The sequence below is a fragment of the Clupea harengus genome, chromosome 1, assembly GCF_900700415.2.
Source record: "Clupea harengus chromosome 1, Ch_v2.0.2, whole genome shotgun sequence".
NCBI classification, from domain to species: Eukaryota; Metazoa; Chordata; class Actinopteri; order Clupeiformes; family Clupeidae; genus Clupea; species Clupea harengus.
The window spans coordinates 26465717-26491257 of record NC_045152.1 but is presented as its reverse complement, the minus strand read 5'-3'; the positions used below and the strand labels follow the sequence as shown (position 1 = coordinate 26491257).

The following is a 25541-nucleotide window of genomic DNA, read 5'->3' as shown; positions in this document are numbered from 1 at the left end:
GCACAACATTGGCAAACATATGGTTAGGTAGCTAATGTTTCTCAGTGTGCTGTTGGTGTTTGCGAGGCAAGTCTGTTGGCATTTGCCCAGTAATCTCACTAGCTTTAGACAAAAACCCCTTACTGCTGCAGCTTTACGTTTGTGCCACCCAAACCACATACACCCACAATCAGTCACTAAAAAGCCTGTGAGACAGGCAGAGTGTGTTCACTTCGTAAGTGCTGTAACCAGTATGTTGTGCACCTAAATACACACTCCCTCCTTCCTTCCCTTTTTTGACTATTTGTGACATATACAAACTAAACTAATTATGTCAAATCTTGATATATACAAGATCTAATCTTGACTTGACTGTGTAAAGCTGAATTTCTCTATCTCCCCCTCATTATTTAACCTAGGTTAAGAATATCTATGGTGTATCTGTGTGCATCATACAGAGCAGGATCCATTGTTTAATACATTCCAAACCACAGTATTTAACTACCTGCTTTCAGACACTCGTTGGAGCAATATTCTGCAGAATAGTGCCACCTACTGACTCACACTTGTCATTGTGCAAGCTGTTTGTGTCTGACTGAAATGACCGTCTCCTCATGAGAGTTGGAATTGTTTTTTTAGGAAGCTACATTGTTGTTTTCCTTGGCTTTAGTTAATGTCAAAAGGTTTCTAATTCACCCAACCCAGTGGTTTGCCATAACAAATGGAAAAGCGATGCCTGGGCTGAGAGTTATACAACTATGAATGCACTGGGGATGAGGTGTAGTTATGTTTTCACTTTAAACATGCAAAATAAATGAATGATTATGCATGAAGAGAAGAAAAGAGAAGAGAAGACAGATTCTTCTTTTGAAAAAGTCTGATTTCGTTCTCCATGTGTACACTGGTTGAAAGGCTGGATTTTTGTATAAAAGAAACAGAAAATAATCAGAATGTATTATGGCTGAACATTCAGAACATTTAACACGGAGGGGGTGGAATTGGGAATACCAGTGTCCAGGGGCTTCCTGTGTGGGGTGCTGGGCCTATTACTCTCATTAGACACTCATTACCATCAACATTTCCCTGCATGTAATGTGTGCACTAATAGAAGTAGTCCTTTGGGATTGTATATTGCATCCTTGAAAAACACTATACTTAGTTACATTAATCAGTCTTTCATGTGTAGCCTCAGAAATTAGGTGTTGCTAATTAGTATGCTGTGACTGAGAACCAATGTCAAGAGTAACCTTCACCTTCATTAGTTAATTAGTCCATTGGTAGGATTGAAAAACCGTGGATGTTGAGATTTTGTGTTTATATTTCAATACGTTCATGTAATATACACCTCTGAACAAAGTGTTAACAATATGAGTCAATGGCACACTGCCACAGAGTCATCGTCAATTTTCTTTTGGCTGGAATAGCTCTCAACTCAAAGTGCATGTGTGTGTCTGTGTGTGTGTGTGTGTGTGTATATATTATTCTTTGGCCACAAAGCATCACAAAAACTTTGTAGTTCTGTCTGAAACCCTAGACCACAAAAACAACAGCTGAAATGTTGCATAATTTGAAATGTTTGGCTTAGGAAATATATGGACCTTGCAGTTTATATAACTGATTATCACCACACTTCACCCCAATACTGATTATCACCACACCACACCCCAATACTGATTATCACCACACCACACCCCAATACTGATTATCACCACACCACACCCCAATACTGATTATCACCACACCACACCCCAATACTGATTATCACCACACCTCACCCCAATACTGATTATCACTACACCACACCCCAATACTGATTATCACCACACCACACCCCAATACTGATTATCACCACACCACACCCCAATACTGATTATCACCACACCACACTCCAATACTGATTATCACCACACCACACCACACCACACCCCAATACTGATTATCACCACACCACACTCCAATACTGATTATCACCACACCACACCACACCACACCCCAATACTGATTATCACCACACCACACTCCAATACTGATTATCACCACACCACACCCCAATACTGATTATCACCACACCACACCCCAATACTGATTATCACCACACCACACTCCAATACTGATTATCACCACACCACACCACACCACACCACACCCCAATACTGATTATCACCACACCACACCACACCCCAATACTGATTATCACCACACCACACCACACCCCAATACTGATTATCACCACACCACACCACACCACACCCCAATACTGATTATCACTACACCTAACCCCAATACTGATTATCACTACACCTAACCCCAATACTGATTATCACTACACCTAACCCTAGTGAAATTTAGGCAGCGGAGGCTCAGACATGAAAATAGTCACGTCAAAGGACGCCATTTTATTTCCTCTGTCACGAGCACCAGAAGCCTTTTCACTTTTTTCATTCCATTACTTTTTCCAAAGTGCCAGAAGGCATATTGATGTGGACATGTATCCCCCAAAGGCCTCTGTAAGGCAGGCTTGTTGAACTGAGCAAAATCAGAGTCTTGCATTCCTTCATCAGTCTTTTCACTAAGAATTATTCCTGAATGTGGGAGGCATAAAGAAAAGAATTAAAGATGTCTATTGGAACCTTTAGTAGATTCAGCATCTGCCAATTGTAGGCTTAACTGTCACAACACTAAAATGAACCACAGACTCCACAGGATGAATGTAATTACAAGCTTGTGGAACATCACACTGAATGTAGTCTAAAATACCTGCTGACTGCTGAACTCACTATGACCATTTTTGAAGCCGTACTAATTACTAATGTAATTAGATCTACTGTTTGGTATTTGTTTGCTTTGAAGCAACACTACAAAGACCATTTACTCTGCTAGATACCTCATTTACATTTTAAAGCGTAGATCTGTTGGTTTTAGTTTTTTACCTTTTTTTTTTTTACCTTTTTTTCCTAATTCTGTGATGATTAATGAACGAGTATCAGTAACTTGTGTATGGCTATATAATTCATCACTAATTTACTGAGTAGGAAGGTGCCCAATAAGAACTTAGATTATTGATTAAAACTAATCTAATTTCTGCAAAGAAATTAATTGCGGTCTGTCCTAGATGACCTATATCAAGGCCTCACAAGTAGTGTTAATAGTAGCTTGAGTAGTTCCAACAAATTGTTGCTTGTCCCCTGAGTATAAGCACACACTTGCTTTGGTTATGTGCTGCTTATGGGTGCATGCTGTGCATCACGGGCCTGTGTACTAACACACTGTAGCATTTAGCACAACTTAGCAACCACATTTGATACTTTCATATGTTTTTGATATCCTCTGAGGTTTCCTTTTTACACGCATTTCATTTTATTTGTTAATTTAAGGTGGTTCATTTCTGTCTAATGGAAAGAATATGTAGCATTTAGTGCATTGTATGTTTTGGTCAGACACGGTCATGTCCCATTGAACATATGCCACTGAGCATTCACCATCTGAATCATATAATTGTACTCTTTAGTTACTGTCCTACATGTGAGGATAGCTGGTCATGTTTCAAATTCAGTTTCATGAATAAACAGTTGCAATTATGCCATTGATGCTGTGCGACTATGTAAGAGTGCCCTAACACATTAAACTGTAACTATGACTAATTCATTTTTATGCAGTCAGATCAGTTTGATCTAATTAAAACAGAATCGGAAATAATCCACATGTCAATTTGTTTAAAGCAATTACTCTAAAAAGCTTTTTACAGTCACTGATTTAAAGTTAGGTTTTGCTTTTTACAGTCATTAGTTTAAAGTTTATGAAATAAATCATATTTTTAGTGGATTTAAAACATATTTCAGGGAACGCTTGCTTTGCTCTTGCTCACCTTAAAGATAGAGGCAGGGGTTCTCCCAAATGCAAGCATGGAGAGAAAGTCTTGTCTTGTTGATCGGAATGCAAACCTGAGTATTTGAACATTAGTTCCTGTATTCAACCAGTAGATGGTAGCAACGTCCTATTTCTCCAAATTAAAAGGCAGCGAGTCCTCAAGATGTTCATTCAACTATGAGGACTCGAGGAGTTACAGGGGACAACTTATGAAAACACCAGTTACCTGGAACATGGATGAGTAACTGTAACCTACAACAGTCGCATAGTCAAATATTAATTATTACGAGTGCTGTAGGTTAGCTTATTTACCTATTCATGACAATCACACATGAATTATGCCAGCAAAATAAACTATTATTCTGTTAAAATGTTTTATTTTGATAGATACATTTCATCATCATATATTTAACTATGTCTGGCTAGATCTTGTATTCATGGTAGGAAAGAAACAACCAAAATTCTCTGTGTGCTTCTTATATAATACTATAAAATTGGCATATGACATGTACTGTGAACATTTTAAAGACTGTCCCAAGCAACAAGTTGGCTAGACCGCAGAAGGTAGAAGTCTTCAACACCTTCCCACACTGCTTACTCATATGAGAACTGATTATTAGGGCTCTCCTCCGTAGTTGCTCCACCCTTAAAAAGAAGATATGGAGTGTTAGAGCGCGTAACTCCTCAGAGAAATTGAGTCATCTGAGCTTTCAAAAGTTTGGGTCGAAAGTCCTTGTGCGTGTTTAATCACATGGCATTATAAACTATGCTCCAAAGATGGCGGTAGCATTGCCAGTGTCTGGTAACAGAGTGCAAAAAAGTGGATTTTTGGAGGTATTTGTGCGTGATCGGTGGCACAAAGTATTGGCCAACTTGAACGAGGAAGCTCTGACATTGAGTTGCGAAGATCTGGGTGAGAAAATTAACTTGAACGGGATCACTAATGGATCTTACGCGACCAGCACCAATCACTCGGACCTAACGAACAGTCCGACAACGGGCGTACGAACGGCTTTCACGGATTTACCGGAACAAGTGCCAGAGGCGATAGCGAACCGAAAAAGGTGCGTCAAAGTGGTCAAACAAGATGTAGGGGGACTTGGAATAAGTATCAAAGGCGGGAAAGAAAATAAAATGCCGATACTCATTAGTAAGATTTTTAAGGGTCTTGCTGCGGACCAAACCCAAGCGCTGTACGTGGGGGACGCGATACTGTCCGTGAATGGGGTGAACCTGCGGGACGCTACTCATGACGAAGCGGTTCAAGTGCTCAAACGCGCGGGGAAAGAGGCAACACTAGAAGGTAAGAACAAGAGACACCACTTGTAAATAGCCTTTGTATAGTACGTCAGAATACGGGTGTTCTGACCACCTGTTCATGGTCATTAGCTGTCATTAGTGGAGGTATGTGGCTCTTGAGGGTGCATTAACCAACTCCCTCTCACATAGCCTACACAATGAAGAAAAGCTCGGCAATATGTGCTTGTCCAAATCTTTCAGTGTAACACTAGATACGCTTTGAGGGAACATTCCCTCGTTAAACCCTCTCAACATTACACAAACTTCCCTGTGCAACAGTGGATTAACAGTATGGTTTGCACAATCCAGTCAAATATTTTCCGCGTAGGGAGAGCATGTGCGATTCCAGTGATTTTCTTTTTCCTGCCTCACGCTGAGAAGCTCATGCTGCCCAGTGCTTTCGCAATCAGGGTTTGTAGCCTGTTACTTCTTCCACAACGCACTACGAGAGTCTTAAGTGCAGTCATCTATTGTCGCCACAATGAATTACTTGTAGCATATGGCCCCAGTAGCCTCTTTCATAAAACGTCATAATAAATCCATGTGTGGCACGAATACGAGAATACTGCCTTAGGATACCTTCATAAGTAAACTATTAGGCTCTGGCCATAGGACAATGAATGTCATGTGTCCTTGGAGAAGGTTACACGTCTACAGCAGCTATGTTGATTCATTTAAGAATTCTCCCCTCTCCCAGATCCCCTCATCCTACCACTAGGACTTTATTTCATGAGGTGGTCTATGGATGCTAGTGGGGTCACCATCTGTGCAGTAAATCTGACTTCAGATGTCTTGACCGATTTGATACCTCTAGGGACGTCTGAATACTTTATTACAAACCAAGTTGCTGAAAACCCCACGAACGGCATTAAGTTCACTAAAAAATGCTACAGATCTTGAAGAGAAAAAAACAGTGGCATGTCTGTTGTCAAATTTTGTGAGCTGCCGGAGAATTGAGCCAATACGCTATTGCATTAGTCTGACATGATGATGAGCTCTCCTCCTATGGATCTTTGATAGCTCAGGAGACCTATATGTGATCTCAGGAGACCCAGGAGATTAGGTTTCAATTATGTATCAATTTAATCACAGATATTTCTCCTAAAATTCCTCAGGAGAAACAATTTGAGACAGAAATGAGATGAGACAATTTATTGTAAAAATCTACCATAACTTACAATAAAGATCTCCTTGATACCCGTCTTCACAACAGTTTTGAACACAGTGTTCTTGTTATATGTTAATTAAATGTACTTTATTGTGAAAATGTGTTGCTCATTCACAAGCACCAATGTTGTCTTGAAACAGAGGAGGTAATATTAAGATGTCTAAACATTTATAAAAAACGATGATGTGTGACCCTGTTTAAACACCATAGGGGAAATTTGGTCCATATAGAGATCTGAGCAGCAGGAAATCTAAGCCTAAATCTCACTTTAAACCTCCTTGTTGTCTAGGATCTAAGGAGACACGTTAGTAGATTTTCTTTTCTTATGGGCTGACACCACTAGGCCGTCTCTAACTGAGCGCAGGTGTGTTTGGATCAGACTTGTGTCAGGAAGTCCTCTTTTGTGTTTTTACAGCTGTTATCCTCATTTGATCACGGGACTAACCCTAGCCTTGCTACGCTTGAAAGAAAATAGAATTGGGTGGTGTGATGGCTTGCTGTCACACAGATTGAAAACGAAATAATTTGAGCCGTTATTTATAAAGATATCAATCATCTATCCAGTCTGAGGAACTCTGTACCCTCCACTAACGCCACTCTGTCTTTCTGGGTTCATTTGAATAGTTCACTCGCATGTTTCATCGCAGCATTTCCTGCCAGTAATTTTGCACATCCTTTTAACTTTCAAGTGAGCTCCACACCCACCAGCTTAAAAAGGCAGAGGCCAGAATTCATCTCCACAATAATCCCTCACATTAATGGCTGCCAAATGAGGTTGCCTAAATAACCACCACAAATATGTAGCAATGCTCCTAGATCATCCAAGAAGTCAGAGTGGCCACAGACTAAGATGGAAAGGAAACAGAAAGTCAGATGGTGCTCACTGGTCTTTCAGTAGCGCTGCTCTCATACTGCCTGCATGTCACAGGTCCTTCTGAGGCTCTTTGTTTTTTAATTTGATTTATAGGCCATCTGAAGTTCAATGTGTGCATCTATACTGTGTCATATTCTCATCTGTTGTTAGAGATGAAAAGCACACTTGGCAGTACCTGTTCTCTGAGGCGGTATTTTTTCCCCCCTGCTCTGTGTTCAAAGCCTACCCTACATTTCCTTAATTAGTGACTTTCCACTTACTTACCAATTACTGTCTTTTTTTTCCCTAAGCAAACAAAGCCCACCATTCTCCAGCTTCACTTAATGAAGAGAATGCTCTCATTGTTTAAGAGAGGTCCACTGAAGTCTGCTTTTGCTGACTAATTTAATGTTAGCTACAGATTCAAAACACAATGTACTAATAGGGATGCAGTTTCTAACAAGGATCTCCATTGTGCTAGGCAAACGTGTACTAAGTATTGGGATGGGAAGATAAGGTTGACTATGGAAACACTGCCATCTTCAAGCAGATATAATTATAAGATGAAGGGGGTGCATGCCTCTCATTCATAAGTATGTGGGTAATGAATTATTTGTGTGTAGCCTTTAAAGTGTGTAGCCTTTAAAGTGTGTAGCACTCTCCAGTGTAGGCTGAATTATTTTCTCATGAGAGGAATGGCAACACACACATCTACTAAATCAGGGGTCGGCAACCTTTACTATCTAAAGAGCAATTCTTTTCTGTCTGGAACAGCAAAAACATTTTGATCAATTTCTTAAAACCTTTGCTCTGCTTTCAGGAGTTCCCGAAACCACTCTCTTTTTTCTTTCATCCCCAGCCGGATGCTTTTCAGCAAATGCAGTGTGCTTGTTCTGGAAATGTTTTTCAGTAATTACATTTTTTGTTGTCTCGCTGTAGATGAAATATTCCGTTAAGCCAGCAGTAAAGACGGTGAAAGCACAACAAACACTATTAAATTCTGTTTTCCTACCAGACTTCTTTTTGGGGGGGGATTTTGAATCCATAGCTAGTTTAGGAAAAGTCACTCAAGCCACTGCTGTTGAGTTTGGCAAAATGGTGCCAGGCTGTGATGTAGCATATGACGCACATTTTTTTTTTTTTTTTTTTTGTGTATATGCTACATATTTTTAGAATTGGATGATGTAAGGATGACTTTAGGCGGACAGCAGTGATGGCAAAATGTGAAAAAAACATTAAGTTGTTATTCATTTCCTTATTTTGTTTCGACAAAGCAGGGAGCCACTAGAGAGGCCACTAAAGAGCCGCAGTTTGCTGACCCCTGTGCTAGATCATACGGGAGTCACTGGGTTTGATTTAGTTTCATACTCAAAGCGAAGAACAGATAGCCTAAAATATATAGTCATACAAGCAACATGCAAGAAATTCTTTATTCACAAACACTAGGAAACCTAGTACACAGCACACATTTTTTCATCCTCAGGACAAACAAAATCACACCAAAAGGCACAGTGTGTGTTTGTTTCATGGACAAGACACATGGTAGTTATCTGTCTGCTATCTGTGATGCCTCTAGGGGGAACAAACTGATGTCATCTAGGTGCATAATTAATGGGAAGTGCTCCCCAAACCACATCATGACTAGGACTACCAAATGCCATAACACGGAAGTGTCCTGCTCCACTGTTAGCACTCTAAGTGGACCAGCAGCTGTATGTTCTCCATTTCCGTTCAAGTCCCAACTCACCACATTTACAGCTTAGAGCTGGCTGATGTCATAGACTACTCCCTTGGAGGATGGAATGAATTGTATAGAGAAAGACCCTGGGAGGAATAAAGTGAAGCCTCCCCCACCCTATGGAGTTAGAATAGTTTCAAAATTCACAAATAAATGTCACGAGGTTCACAGACGTATTTCCTGATTCACATATAAATGTCATGCAGTTCACTTATGTAAACGCTGTTACATTTATTTACAGACTAATGAAAGTGCATTTACAAAACGCTTTGTATTTGTGAACATCCCTGCATTTATTTGTGGATTTTTGACACTTTCCTTATTTAGCTTGATTCACAAATACATTTTTTTCAAACAAACATCCTTTTCAGCCTATCAGATGTCTCTTACAATTTCAGCCAATCACATAAACGTAAATTCAAGGGTATGATTGAATGTGACCACACTGCGTTACATCTGCACAGTAAGTAAGTAAGTAAGTAAGTAAGACTTTATTTATATAGCACATTTCGTACAAGAATTGCAGTTCAAAGTGCTTTACATAAAATCAATAAAAGCAAGAAGCAAGAGCAATACATGGAGTTAAATAATGATTAATATCGTATCAGAACCTGATGTTCCGATAGGCTTCTTGAATTACTAAAATCATGATAAAATGTCCAGTGTCCAGTTATGTTGACCACAAAGAGGAATCTATGATTACACAAAGAGGAATCTGTGTTTCAATGGCATCTGGTAGCTGCTCACCAAGTGGGAATATAACGTGTTTAGCTTGTTAAACCCCTTGTCATACATGATTTAACATGCTTGAACTATGAATATTTGAAAGAACGGCCAAATCACCCAACCTGTCATCTCAAGCATGTTGCTTTCCCAAAGTAGAGCAGCTGCAGAGGACACTCTAAACTGCTGGGGAACCATTGGACTAACCCAGCAAAATTAGTTGCTGTTTTAATCCAGCCGCTGGGTAATTAGGACCAACCCAATGCTAAGTCAACCTAGCCGATCCAAATGGGTTAATATTGCTATTGTAATCCAGCCGCTGGGTAAATTGGACCAACATGTACAATGCTGGGTTAACCGAATCTAGACAGATGGGTTTATTTCACTCAGTAACTTCAAACCATATGCTAGATCATGTTAAAACACAGTCTGTACAAACTAAACATTTTCACTAAGTTATGTTGAAAGTCACTCTCCTACCAGCTCAATGTATATGCTAAGTAACTGGACACTACACAGATGTAATGCAATGTGGTCACATTCAGTTCATACTCTCGAATTTACATTCATGTGATTGGCTGAAATTGTAAGACACATCTGATAGGCTGGAGAGAATGTCCTTTGTGAATTTGTGAATCAAGCCCTGTCAGAAAAGTTTAAAAACCCACAAATAAATGTTGGGATGTTCCCGAATGGGTTCACAAATTTGTTAGACTGTAAATAAATGTAACAGCATTTACATTTATGAATCGTGTGACATGTATATATGAATCAGAAAATACATTTGTGAATCGCAAGACCTTTATATGTGAATACACCCCTCCGCCGCCCACCCACCAACCCACACAAACACACACACACACACACACGCACATATGCATACATGCGCACACACAGACACATACACCATGGTTATGTGATCTCACTCTGAAACTATCCAGTAATCACAGAAGGCAGTGCCATAACAAATACAACATGACTGTGACGGCATGGACAGGGATAATCAGAGGCCTTCTTTGATGCTGCCATCTCAACAATTGCTGCTATCTCGACAATTACAGTGTCATCAGTAACAGGCGTCATTTTTGCTTAGTGGTGTACGCTTACTAAACAGTACGTGTGTCGAAGTCACATCCTGGCCTGATGTTTGCCTTACCACATTCTTTCGATTGATCGTGCAACACTTCTAAGCATAGAAATGTATCAGAGGATGACGTCACCTGTCATTTGAAGGGACCTGTATTGCAATGCAGCGATGAAAAGAATAGCGAAGCCACCACCATAGCACATCAATCAGTTAGTCATTTCAAGTCATTATGTGCATTATTTAGTGCCTTCTTGCATTATCTAATAGGATCGATATAAATAGTTAATTTTCAAAAATATCAGAGAAGAAGTGAGGCTGTATCATTTGTAAGAAATTCTTTGGAGAAGATGAGCTCCATAGTTTTTTTTGGCGTCCTATTCCTGCCGTTTTGCTATGACACTGATGCTTGTAGTAAACAAATATGTCTTATTTGTTGAGGACCAAAACAATCGCCACTAAACAGGTTTTGCGACTCTAAGTGAGACACCGGCCTGCATGGCCATGCATGAGTGCATGGTTTGCTTGAGGTTAGCTTGAGGTTGAGTTTAATGATGTTCTGCTGGTATGTAAGCCATGTGTTGGCTGTGTGTTGTGTGGAGGGCGGCTGGGTCTTGGTCTTTGGACAGGACTGACCAGTTTCCTGTTGTCACGTGGACCTGATCTAATCTTACTCAGGCTAAGCACACATTTATTTACCTGGGGGCATGTAGGTTACCAGATAGCACAATGTCAAGTAAGTCCGGGAGAATGATCCAGGATCCGGGAGAATGGTCCAGATGTTTACGTAAGTTCAGGATAGTCCAGTGTAACAGGAATGAAAGTGGACAACTAAACGGAAGCACCTTTATATGTAACGTCAACAATCATAAGTAAAAAAAAAAAACCCTGTAGGCTTGATCTATTTATAGGCTCTGCAGTTTCAAGAACATTTGGAATGTGTTTTAACACGAATTAAATCTACTTCACATTCCAATTAAAAACTAATTTCCTTTCAGTCTGTTTTAAGTTAACTTTACCATCGTTACCAGTCTGTTCACGATGCAAAGACATCTGTACCAGTTTATCAGTTGGAAATGCAGGCATGTTCTTAAGACTGAACATTGGGTTTTAACAAGAATGAGGCAACCGCAACATGGCTAGGCTAATTGGTCTTACAGCTGTGCACTTTCCTTGATTATGAGCCAGGACTCCTGCATGGCTGTTGTGTGAAGCCGTTTGTCAGCTTCTTTGCAGATGGTTGGAAGTATCGTATCCAGCTTGATATTGAGTAATACATGACACTTTTCCCCACGTAACCGGGTTTGGTAGATTCATCCAAACCCTCTCCGTAGAGCTGAAGTATGAAGCTGCTCATAGCCTTTGTTTAACAGTTATTTTGGACAGTCCATTGGCAAGGTACTGTGATTCCAGCTGGTGACCAAGGCCACAGAAGGGGTTGAAATATAGGATTACCTGCATCAAAATTCACTGTAAAATATGTTTTTCCATTTTTGAACAGTCAAAAAACTCTGCTTGTACAAGTATCTTGCCAAGGAGTATATTTAGATGACAAAGCTGTACATGACACACACGCACACACACACACACACCCCCCTCTCTACATGCCCATACACATAGAGAGGCATTAACAATTTAATATGTTAGACATAAGTCACTACTTTCCTTGTTTTTCTTCATAGTAATGTTTACAGAAATCGCAACATCTTGCCCCATTGTTGTCTTTTTGTCTCGTTTCAGTGAAGTACATGAGAGAGGCCACCCCTTACGTGAAGAAGGGCTCCCCGGTCTCTGAGATCGGTTGGGAGACCCCGCCGCCAGAGTCTCCACGACTGGGCAGCCCCCCCCACACAGAGTCGCCCCGCCCCGCGCCCAGCCTCTCTCCGCAGGGGGACCGCAGGTGCATCCCGCTAAAGATGTGCTACATCACGCGCAGCATGAGCACGGCTGACCCAGAGAACAGGTATGGCCATCGTTGTCGTCTGTTTAACTGTCATAATCTTCTGCTGTGTCACTGTTAAAGCAAAGTGATGTTTTTTTTCTTCGCTTTAGCACTTTGACAGCATTCATGGTGTATGTTGCAATAGCACCTTTTATCATGAAGGCATAGAAAAATGGTCTGTGTTGTCCCATAAGGATTAGTTTCTAAAGATGCTTTGAGCTCTGTTATTGATGTTGTGGAACATCCTACTTTATGAAACCAAAACATAAGAAACTGTGTGATGGCAACTATCAGGGGTGGTTGCAGTGTTCAGCTGGTGTATACCCGTTGGCTGATTGTGTTTCTAAAAAGGTCACAAAGACGTCTTCATGAACATCGTCTAAATTAGCATTCTGGTTACCTGAAGATGAACCTGTGAGGAACTAAGAGAGGCCTTGTCCCCATACTTCCCCTCCCCCTTCAGATTGACTTGATTGAACGCGGGTTGCCCTTTGTAGTTTTGAATAATAAATAGACACAGCATGATGGGTTATAATTTTGCACCTGCTTTCTTTGATATATCATTTCACTATTAGCTGCAATATTCTGAAGGCAAACTTTTTTTATAACGAGCCACTTAAAATGACAGTCCCAGTAATACACAATGACGGGATTGGATGGGCTTTTGTTGCATTGTTTTCTTTTAAACATGTTTGAAGTTTCACTTTTCAAGCCAAAATTCACCACATCAAAGCTGAAAGTCGGTCTCATAAGCTAAATTGCCTGCTGTCCAAAAACTGATGGCAGCATACCCAGAATCTGTTTAGATCTTGCCGAATAATGAAACAGATCGGTATCGTTTGTATGGGAGGTAAATGATAATGTTACAAAGCCTCATGACGGGTCATGGAGGGTGGAGAATATGTAGCACCACAAGGCTTAACTGGGAATGAAGCTGGAATTGTACCACCAAACAGGGAAGAAAATCAGCGGATTAAATCCTCTTTTCATGATCCTGATCATATCAGACACTGCCTATCACTCCATGGGAGCTCTCAAGTCTTGAAGTTGAAGCAGAAGAGAAGCAGAAGCAGACTGCTAAGAACCATCCAGTTCCCGCTGCCAGTCTGTAGTACGTGCAGAGGTCTGACCAGCGCCCGGGCCGGTGTCCACCTCCAGTTCTAGTTATTGGGGATTCCTGCTCTCTGGGAAAATCCTGGCCCAAGGCCCACTTTGGCTAAATATAGCCACATAGAATGTCATTATACATGCATGCATACACACACACACACACGATCACACGCACACATGCACACATGCACACATGCAGACACACAGACTAAATTAGATGCACAGTGCTGTTTAACAGGAGGAAAATGGACAGTGATTTTGATATGTTTGTAACTCTTTATTATAAGCAGTATGTTATACTGTGATTTGTCATCCCAGAATTAAAACCACTTCACTTTTCAACAGAGTACTGTGCAGTACATAGAGAGGATTGTAATCTTTGCAGAACATATGGATATGGACATTTGGATGAACTACAGGAGTGGCTACACTCTCAGTAATGTTTACTGGAGTGACCAGAAGTCTGTTTTTTTACCACAAAAGGCAGGGGGATTAACTTCTATAGAGCAGTTTTCTAAATTTGGCTCATTTCTAATACTCAGGAGAGTTCCCATGTTGGAGCCGTGCATGTCCTTAAAGGGGAAAACTCTTTGGGTCTTTTCCAGGAAGGCTGTCTGTCCCCCCAGGCCCCCCCCCCCCCTTCCTTTTCTCTCTCAGACCCAAGCACACTTCATATGGCATCTGGCTTCTGTCTTCCTCTCAGTCAACTCCATTTTTTTTTGTTGGCGTAGAAGAGTGTCTAAATTTACCAGCGGGGAGCACCTGGAGTTGATGTAGCCGAGTGTTGGATTTAGTTTCGCACTACAAATGATGAATGGCCAGGAGACTTACGATCATTATCACTCCGGTCGAGCAGGAGATTGAGTGCTCAGACTCAGCCGTGACGCATTCAAAAGCCATGCGAGAATGGAGGGCCTTTTCAATAATATTGTTAGTGTTACTGCGGAGGAAAGCAATTGTAAATGATCACAGTTGACTTAGCGTAAAGTTTAAAATACAGGTTCTGGTGGTGTAGTTTATTCAGTCCTCGAGTGCATCTTAACTCACAATATAAACAGGATTACCCTGGCTCTTCCGAAGTGTTTTCTAAAGAAGTGTTGTTTTTCTTGTCAGGCAGTTTGAGCTGCACTCCCCTGATGCCAAGCACACTGTGGTCCTGAGGTGCAAGGACCCCCAGTCTGCGCAGGCCTGGTTCTCCCTCATGCAGTTGGCGGCCACCAGCCTCACCAGCAAGGTCTTAGTAGAGGTGAAGGAGCACGTGGGAAGGAGCGGGATCGCCGGGAGCAGAGAGATTTGCCATCTAGGCTGGCTTGCAAGAAAGGTCAGTAGTCTGGACATGTGCAGTGGAACAATTTTGGCCTTTTTTCTTCTGGAAATGTTTGCAGTCTTGAGAGATGGCAGCTCCACGTTAGAATTTTCAGTTCTGGAGCAACAAAAGAGTCTGGTTCTGTAGAGAAACTTTGGAATTTTATGAACTGAATAAGTGTCTCACTCCAAGGCCTACATGTATTTATTGTGGAAAAACTAGACGTGCTGCATAGCGGTGCACAATATGCCTGCCGCATGAAGTAAGAGAATGAGCAAGTATTAAGTGAAACTAGAAAAGAAGTATTGAGTATATTAAAAAACAGAATAACATATATTTATACTGTATCTGTTTTGTTAAATACTCAATACTTTTGAGAATGAGAATTCTCTGGTTAACATTGAATGTGTCGGTCTTTACAGTGTTAAATTACTCGATTATTAAATTACTAAATTACTTACTACTAGAAAAGTATTTAGTATATTAAAAAACAGAATAACATATATATACACATTGGATGAGTCAGTCTTTACAGGGTTAAATTACTCGATTTATTAAATTAAATTTATATAAAAAACATATGGAAGTGTCAAATAAAGTAAAAAGTTGCCGCTGTTTTGGCAAAACCGATACATCATACGGCCTCTAGTCCCAGGAACTGAAATATACTCCGACCTTAAGATGTAATGGTTAAGCCATATTTCATCGTTCTGTAAAGACAGTGAATAGTAATGTACAGTTACCTTCCCACATTTTGCAAACTTTTTCCCCAAGTAGTGAGAGATTGAATGATTTTGTAAATTAAACAAATTTTGAAGATGGACCAAACCATGTCAAAGGAACAGATGAAAACACGGTGTAACTCGTTGTAGCGACATCTTATGAATGGTTTGTTTGAAACTGGGTGAATAGCTTCTGTATGCCATTTTTAATGATTCTACAAAATTCCATTAAGATTGGCCATTCACATAAGCATGTAGTAGCTGCTGAATTTTGATTGGCCGTTGCTAGCTATTTTATTGAGCAGGCCAAATGGAAGTGTAAGGAGATGTGAGCAAACGTAGCGAAGTGTAAGCATATCAAATTACCAAGCATACCAAAAGTCTAGCATAAGTGGTTCCTAAAATATTGAAATATGTCAGTTGCAGTGGCTTGTATGGACAAAATATTACAAAAATGGGTGTGCATCCAAAGAATCTAATTATAAGCACACCAAATTTCAAAAGTTTTAAGCCATTCTTCAAATTTGTCAGTTGCAGGACAAAATTACCCCCCCCCCCCCCCCCCCAAACACATCCAAAAAAAATTGTAGCGATGCAGCTTGTCAAATTTCTTGAACTGACAAGACATGAATCACAAGACATAGTGAAGTGGTAGTTTTCCACACTGAATATTATTCACAAAGTGGCGCTACTCCACAAATGAACTGTAGTGAGCTAGGGTAAAGCACCTCCTTGAAGTCAATTTTGTATTTTAAGTTTCATTATTATTATTATTATTATTATTATTATTGACTTACGTGGTACTTGACTTACGCGGTACTTGACTTACGCGATACTTGACTTACGCGATACTCCACAAATGAGTCATAAAATGTGCTGGGGTCATGCGCCTCCTAGAGGCCAACTGGCCTTAAACATTTAATCATTTTTGACCAAATGGTTGTCGAGCTATTTCCCAACAAGTATTAGCACTAAAACGAAGGGACAAACCCACTTAGGGACACAAACCTTATATTCCGTATCAGCCACGTGGGACTACAGTCATGCCAAGTTTGATGTAAATTGGTGAAATCTAAGTAATTGATATCGTCAACCAAAAAAGAAAAAGAAAAGTATGACCACCCGGCAGAGCAGTGGCAGTCTTCATGATTAGAGGAGAAGGTGAATTTTCTTGACAGACTTGACTTGCACACTTAACTAGTCCTTCTAATCCTTTGGAGGACCTCTCTGGAATACCACACACACACACACACACACACACCCACCCTCTTCTCACACATAGATCTCTGGTAGGCACTCTAATCCTCTGAAGGACTCCATCTTGAATGCCTGTCTTAATGAAAAGTCTTTACTTTGATCTGAAGGACAGGCCCCAGCTGTGTTCAAAAGCAGCCTCTACGGTCACTCAGGAGGTGCATGTGAATATGGGAATGGCTCTTACACATGCTTGTGTGCGTGTGTTTGTTTGTGCTTGTCATGTTTGTTTTATCCAGCCTTGTGATGCTAAAAGCTCTGCCTGGGCTTTGAACAATAATCACCCTCTTATCAGATGGTTCACGGAGACCATCTCACTCCTATAAAGACAGAGTTTCCATAGCAGTGTATTTTTCCCTCAAAAATTCAAATTTTTTAAATATCCAGCAGCGATCGATGACCATGATGACTCCCTCTCTCGGCCTAACTGCAGTGGATTTTTCCCTGCTCAAGGCAGGCTTTCGTGGGCCTCATTAGGACTCTCTCTGACACGGAGGGCTGGTACATGTGTGGCTGTGGGCAGTTCTGAGTGCACACTGACTTTAATGAAGGCCCCCCCCCGCCCCCCTTCCCGTCTCTGGTTACCGACTGGCCCAGCTTTCCACCTCCAGCTCTCAGGGCAGGGAAGGGCCAGCAGAATGTGGAGGGGCCCTGGATCAGCAGCCCACCTCCCCATTATGCGCCGGGGCCAAGACCCTTTCAACAAGGCCCCGTTTGTAGCCCAGCCGGGCTATTCTGCCTGCCTCCGGCTCTTGGCCCAGTCTGCAGTCTCTCTTTTTGAGGGGCTTTGATGGCAAACAGACCCTCTCCAGTTCCCAATGGCAATTCGATCAGCTCTCACAGGGGCACGAAGGAGAAAAGGCTTCAGTTCATGTGACCGCCAGCTGAAATGTTGTCATTAATGCAGAAGAAAAGAATAGTGAAATCCCTTTTTAGCTCAAAAACAAAGTTGACAAAGTTGGGTTGGGGATGTGATGGGAAGTGGCTGTCCCTGACATTGTGGGATTCTGTGGCCAGCATGTTTTGGTTGTGGGGATCCGCAACTTAACTGCCATCATCTGAATGTGTAATTAGGGTTAATGTGCGTAATGTGTTCCGTAAGTTACTCTCGGAAACATAATTTGAAAGCCTGCATACTGTAACGGTGGACTGTACCTTGGGGGGGAAATTCATTGTCATAAGTATGCGCTTCATTGTCATAAGTATGCACTTCAATTACAGAGACACTCTTGGTTAGATGGATTTGCCTCTCGGGGTCTGGGCCTCATGTTTCCTCGTGTTGTGTTCCTCTGTGGTTGAGACTTTTGGTCCCGTAGCAGAAATGTGTTGAGTCTGCTTCCAGTGCAGTTTCTAAAAATACCACTTCATAAAAAAAAGGACCCTGACGATTGCTCGCAAGGACTCCTCCTCAACCCCAAAAAATCTAATGATTTATCTGATGGCAATTCTTACGTAATTTCCCTGCATATTATGGTCTATAAAAGGGAATAAGAAATGCGTGCATAGCACATTCTGTTCCACTGAATCATACATTGCCTTTAGGAATTAGCATTGACCATGTGTGTTGTATACAGTACAGTGGGTTGCAGGATCACTGTGTATGTGAACTGATGCGTTCAGGATCACCGTGTTTGTCAAGTTTCATATACGCCATTATTTCATAGAAGCCATTTGAAGCCAGTTCGTTGTGACAGGGAAGTTGGGAGCAATGGAGCCTGCTCTGATGGTGCTGATGATGTGTGTGTGTGTGTGTACACACCAACACATTCTCTCTTTCTTTCTTTCTTTCTTTCTTTCATTCTTTCTTTCTTTCTTTCTTTCTTTCTTTCTCTCTCTCTCTCACACACACACTCACACATTCTCCCTTTCTTTCTCTCTCACACACACACACACACACACACACACACTCACTTTCTCACTCACTCACACACTCTCTGTCTGTCTCTGTCTGTCTCTGTCTCTGTCTCTGTCTCTGTCTCTCTCTCTCTCTCGCTCTCTCTCCCTCTCTTACACTCTCACATATATGTACATTCACATGAACACGCACACTGGTACATGTTTACCCTTACCCTTATACATATACATGTTTACACAAACACTCACACATATTCACAGAAATATGTTTGTATTTGTTTCCAGACAGAGAATGAGAAGCAGCACTGGAAGCCTGTGCTAGTGGTTTTAACAGAGAAGGACTTGCTGCTGTATGATACTATGCCACGCATGAAGGACGCCTGGCTCAGCCCAGTTCACACTTACCCTCTACTTGCTACGCGGTATGTTATTATAAACACACACACACACACCTACCTAATATTAAATACAAACTGGGAAATACAAACAAATTGCAGTATACACACAGTATTCTAATGATGGAAAATCCAGGAAGTAACTTATGTGTTGAGAGTTAAAATGATGGATGATTTGGTAGGTGTCAGTCACAGTGGCCTTTGAACCATCTGTAGCCAGGAGTCCGTTGTATTCTGATTGGTCCTGTTTGCCTCTAGGCTGGTGCACTCAGGCCCAGACAAGGGCTCCCCTCAGCAGGGTCTGGAGCTGGCGTTTGCCACGCGCACGGGCACTCGGCTGGGCATCGAGACCCACCTTTTCCGCACAGAGACCTGCAAGGACCTGTCCCTGTGGACGCGGCACATCGTTAACGGCTGCCACAGTGCTGCGGAGATGATCAAAGAGGTCTCCACCAGTGAGTGAGAACAAACACACACTCACACACACAAATTCACATACATACATACATACATACTTTCTAGTTAGTTCAAATTAGTTCAAATATTTGTGATTTGCCCAAAATGTATGACATGGTATTTGGACAATTCTGGCATTTTGGACATTTTACGGGCTTGCAAAAGCTGTGCAGAAATGTCTCTAAAGGCAAACAATTTCACTACATCAGATGTGCAGTTATATTTCTTTGAAAGAAAAACCCACTCAACAGTTTCCATCTGTGTCTGAAAAGAGGCAATAAAATGTCCTTTTAATTTGGCCATTTGGATTTTCTTTGGGCTAAGGTATTACAAGGATTTGTACAATTAGAAACAGAATGTGTTTTTATGAACAAAAATGGTTTGCAATTTTGATGTGCTTTTCTAGTGGTAGAATTTTTTCATCTCTTTAGTGGTTTGTGTTGGTGAAAGACAAGCTTTTTCTCATCAGTTAGTTCCGCCCACACCAAAACCCAACAACCCACACACACGTTGTCTTGTGCACTTTGTTGCAGTTTACAAAAACATACAACAGAAACCGAAACATCATAGAAACTAAAACTCACTGACAACATTGTTACAACCATTTGAATGGTTATGCAGACAGCAACTGCCAATCTCCCTCCTCTTTGTGTATGTGCGCGAGTGCATATTTGGGGACTAAGTCAGATAAATATTTCCAGTTGTTGTTCTCGGACTCCCATCTGGGCCAGATGCTCCACTGTGGTCCACCAGTGGGCCTCCTGCTCTTTCTGGCAGACGTTGTTCTGTCCAGAAGGACAGTGTCAGCAGCTGGACATCAGGCTAGTACCAACATTTTTCACTTGCCCACTTGGAACGCATAAAACCTTTCGTAGAATATATATCGCTGCTGTTTTTGGAGCAACCTTGTGTGGTCTCTTGGCATTAGGCACAGGGGCACGTGTGCAAAAGCACCATGGGAAATCCCCTGCGAGAGCAGCCTGTCAGACGCACTGATAAGCAAATGCCCTGTAATTGCAAAGTATTTTTTGAAGTGATCAGAATCGCTCCCATTACTCTGGCTTATCACTTCCTCTGGGACCCTCTCAGGCTGAATCAAAGTTGAGATTTAAGAGCTGGAAAGGGAAGCAGGCATCATTGCCGAGGTGCAGTCTTTTGAAGGTGCTGAGGTGAATCAGAGGTCACTGGAAAAAAGACTTGCACACTTTGAGAATGAGAATGACCATCATCCAGGATAAGCTCAATAGATGAGCTGGCGTGTGTGGCATCAGTATGGCCGTGTGCATAGTGTCCAGGTTGAGTTTATTTTTTTAGCAAGACATTCAGTATGCTGTGAGATTTTTAGAACCACATGGTGATAACTATGGTCAACAATAGTGTAGCATTGATGGTGAGCTCATTCTTTAATCACTTAACAAATCATGGCTTTATTTAATTAACGTCACTGTGTGGCATTAGATGTTGGATTGATGTGGTCGTGATGTGAAGCCATCCTCGTGTACTTTGAGACAACCGTTTTGTTAATGGAAGCACAATGTGTTCCTAGAAAAGCTCAAGGTAAAAGCTATGGGCCAGCACCATATATGGGGCTCAGTGGGAAAGGGCACATTTGGCACTGGGCTTGTAATTCCATTACCTGTGTTTTGATTTCCTGCGTGAGCTACTGCTATCAGTTAGAACTAGAGCGCTCTGTCTGGCTCTTCCAAAAAAGGACATTTTCAAAACTGGACTCGCTTGGTCACTGCAGTTTTTCCAAGCAAAATCAGTGTTCCTTTGTAATGAATAGTGTATTGTGTACATTCATATAAACACACAGCATATAGCTTTTCACATTCAAGTGGTAAGCTTTTCTGTCAGTAGAACTTTGATCAAACTGCCCATCCCATTCAATGTATTTCTTTGGCATTCTTGGTTGGCATATATGCCACGGACAAACTTAGTGCCATTAAGTGCCTCAGTGGTGGCCCTGGACTCCGAGGATGGCCACCCTGTATCTCTGACAAAAGGAGCTCTCTACCGTGTTTCCTTGGTGCACATACATGCTCTGCAGCAATGCTAGTCTGGGGGTATAGGCATGTACATGTAATGTGGACATAAATGGGTGGTAACAGACAGGCATGCCATAAATGTCAACTGGTGTAAATATCCTGGCGTCAGCGCTAGGGAGGGCCAGGGGTCCCAGCGACCAAACCTGATCTGGCCCCTGCCTGTGCAGCTTTTTCTGTCTGGGGTTGAATGGAGGCTCTGTGTGTGTGTGTGTGTGTGTGTGTGTGTGTGTGTGTGTGTGTGTGTGTGTGTGTGTGTGTGTGTGTGTGTGTGTGTGTGTGTGTGTGTGTGTGTGTGTGTGTGTGTGTGATATCAGCCCACTCGAGTGGCGTCCCAGCATGGCGCTCATAAACATAAATACTGTGAGGTTGCAGCTGAAGGGGTGCAGTAGGGTGACAACCCCCTCAGGCAATATAGCAACAAGTCTCGCTGTGAATCATAATGCACAGGGTTCGTTAGTTGTATGGACTTACAAGGAAGAACAATGTCATTTTTTTTATTTGATCATACATTACATATGGATTTCTGTACGACAATCCAAGAACTGTCGTCCGGATGTTTGAATTCTAGTCTTCAAGGGCTGTCTCTGTTTCTGGAGTTTGAAGCAGCATTAAACCACAGCCAGTCATCTGGATTTCCTTTGAAAAGTTTTCTTCACAAAAGAATTTCCCTTTCGACAGCACACGTCATTATGCATGCATATGACTGTAGATACCAGGGGGACTATCTACAAAAGCTAGACTTGAGCACAGCAACAGAGCTGTGTGATCTGGTGAATAACTCGCCGTGCGAGAGGAGAGGAGAGAGAGCGGCCGCGGTCCACAATAGGCCCCGCCACCCAGAACCATGCAATCAGTGGGTCAGAGAGCAATTGGCAGAGCTTTTTCTGGAGCAAACGGTAGCCACAGCAGAAGTGGCTCGCTGGCACCCACACAATGGAGCCGCTACAACCTGCTCTCAGCGCTGAGATCATGTTTGACGGCGACACGGAGCTCGGTAATTGATAGCATGGGAATTGGTGGATGTTGGACTCGGCTGCTTGCAGAATTGAACGGGGTGCCTGTGTCCAGGTGATGGAGCTACGGCCAGTCAGTGAATGAATGGTGGGGGATAAATGCCTTTGAATGGATGTTTTCGAGGGGATTCAAAGAATCACTTGTTATAGGATTTGTGATCATTACTTTATCAGTACACAATCGTGGTACTTAACCCTTAGGCTCACATCTGATAATATCTCAAGAGTTGATATGTTCTGAAGCTGAAGACAGCGTGACTTGAACTGGCTGATGTGAGGAAGTGCCCTACTGATAGCGGCGGCGGACATACGTAGCTGTGTGAGAGACAGCATGCAGTGTTACCCACACTTCCTGGAGATAAACCTGAGGACGTTTAGTTAACCTTTATCAGCGAGGTTTATAATACTGAAGGGACCAGCATTTAAGATTTAGTTTAATAAGTATATGCCATAGTCAATAATTCAATGTATCTTTCACCTAGTTATAATTGTTACTTTTATTTGGGACTGTTTAGAGAATAGTTATCCTGAGGGAGTGTATTGAATGTGCCAGCAAATGGCTCAGAGACTTGTGTTTCCAAGACCTCATGAATAGACGGTAACACCCCTTAAACTCGGTGTATTTAGCAGACATTCCTTCAAATGGAAAATCAGATAACCTTAGGTGAAGCTCTGGGCGAGTGGAACTTCAGCTCTGTCTCAACAGTGGTCGGCCGCCATTGTTCAAGATTAAACCTGAATCATTTGACTGACTAAAATCCAAGACTGGTCTCCAATATATGGTATAAAATTAAATACCACCAATACCTGCAGGGTCTGCTGTGTTCTCACTTCTAATGTACTTTTAAATGAGTAATCTGACCCAAAGCCACTATTAAAGTTCAAAAAATGTCTGTGACCATTTGTGACCAAACCATTTTCCGTGAGCTTTAAGTTATTTTGATTTGATGGTTTAAAAAAAAAAAAAATAATCTGAAGGTTTTTTTTTTTTTTTTTTTAGCAGAGTGCATAATTTCAAGAACTCTTAATGTGTCATTATACAGAATCAGTTTTTGCGTTAAAGTGCGTTTCTGTCCTTACACAGGCTGCCTGTATCAGGGGCTGGACTGCAGGCTGATTATCCACTATGAGAAGGGCTTCTCAGTGGTGTCTGAGGCAGAGGACGACTCTGTCCCCAAGCCACTCCTCAGCTACCCCTTCGAGCGTCTCCGAATGTCCTCAGACGACGGGGTGAGAAAGCTCCTGCTGGATTTCGGCGGAAGGGAGGGTGAAGTGGTGAGTGGCTACACATGACAGAGTTCTAATACTGCTAACAGCTAAGCTACACATCCTTACAGCCTCATGGTAAAACATAACAGTATCATTACATACATTGTTTAAACAAAACAGGTAGTCCACCGGTTGCTTCATTTGTAGCTTGTCTCCGTATTGAGGAGAGTAATGGGGGAGAGGTCGAGGATTACAATCACAATCCCATCTTGTGGCATCATATTTCATCACCTACACGAGAGAGAGAGAGAGAGAGAGAGAGAGGGAGCTGTGCTTGGACAAATATATCGCTCCAACAGGTGTTTTAGGTGTTATTTATGTGTCTGTTTCTTCTGTGCATGTAACCTTCCTCCATCTGTTTTCTCCCTTCCAAAGCAACTGGACCTGCACTCCTGCCCCAAGCCCATCGTCTTCATCCTGCACTCCTTCCTGTCGGCTAAAATAGCCCGTCTGGGCCTGCTGGCCTGACCACGCGGCGCCTCGCCGCGGCATAGACTCATTCATTCCAAAGGGCACACAGGACAAGCCAGGACCAGACAGGACTGAAGCACTGACTCAAACTGAGCGATCACAGACAAGACACACTGACACCGGACTCCGGAGGGTCCAAAGATGAGCCCGCTCTGAAATACAAAGAATCAAATCACCTCCGACTGACTGTTGCAATTTTTTTTTTTTGTGATTCAAAGCTGTGTGATGTTAACTGCAATGAAACACAATGACATGAGAAATGATTATTATTATTGAAATGACACACTGTTTAGAGAAAAACACTAAATTATCATGTCTAAACTAAAAATACGCTGGAAGTAATTTAGAATCCATTCCAAGCTAAATCCTCTGGCAAACGTCAGTGTTTTGGCTCTTGATATTAACCATATTTTAATCGTTGGGAGGGATGTGACACCTGTCAGTAGACAAAGAAGAAATATTGTCCTTCAGTACATCTTCGGCAGCTGAGGTGAATTGGAGAACATTGTTTTATTGACTGATGATGCACATAAATGACATGTTTTAACAGAGGGCTGTTTTAATGCGTTTGTCTCATTTATCTGTCCTAGAAGGGAGTAGAACACTTATCCATGTCCAAAATGAACATCAGCCTCTTTTTCTTTGACTGGTTGTGTTTCACTCTTACTTTATTGAAATATCAACCTCTGAATTCTGAATTCTTCTTTCATTTGACACTCTCCTGTGTTCCTGAGTTGTGCCCCAGCTGACTGTTACAGAACTCCATCTAATTCCCATTGTTCATCTGCTTCAGTGGTCCAGCAGAGTTCAAGTTCTTGGATGGCATACACCTCAATTCCTGTAGAAAACACACTTACTGTTCCACAGCTCACACACATTGTCTGGCGAAGCACACAACACGCCAATGCACAATATCCACGGTGCCGTACCCCGGTGTGAACGGTTCACATGTTTAGTCTCATGGATATTCATGCCAGCTGAGGCGCATCG

General features: G+C 41.9%; 1 protein-coding gene across 1 annotated transcript; it reads left to right on the top strand.

The window, feature by feature from the left end:
• The first annotated feature begins 4486 nt into the window (after positions 1-4486).
• On the top strand, positions 4487-25102 carry sntb1 (syntrophin, basic 1). Its single transcript, XM_012826487.3, has 7 exons — positions 4487-5149; positions 12452-12674; positions 14877-15084; positions 19185-19321; positions 19553-19749; positions 23896-24086; positions 24456-25102. Exons 1-7 carry the CDS (start codon positions 4624-4626, stop codon positions 24546-24548), a joined length of 1575 nt encoding a protein of 524 aa, XP_012681941.1. The 5' UTR covers positions 4487-4623; the 3' UTR covers positions 24549-25102.
• The last annotated feature ends 439 nt before the right edge of the window (positions 25103-25541 follow it).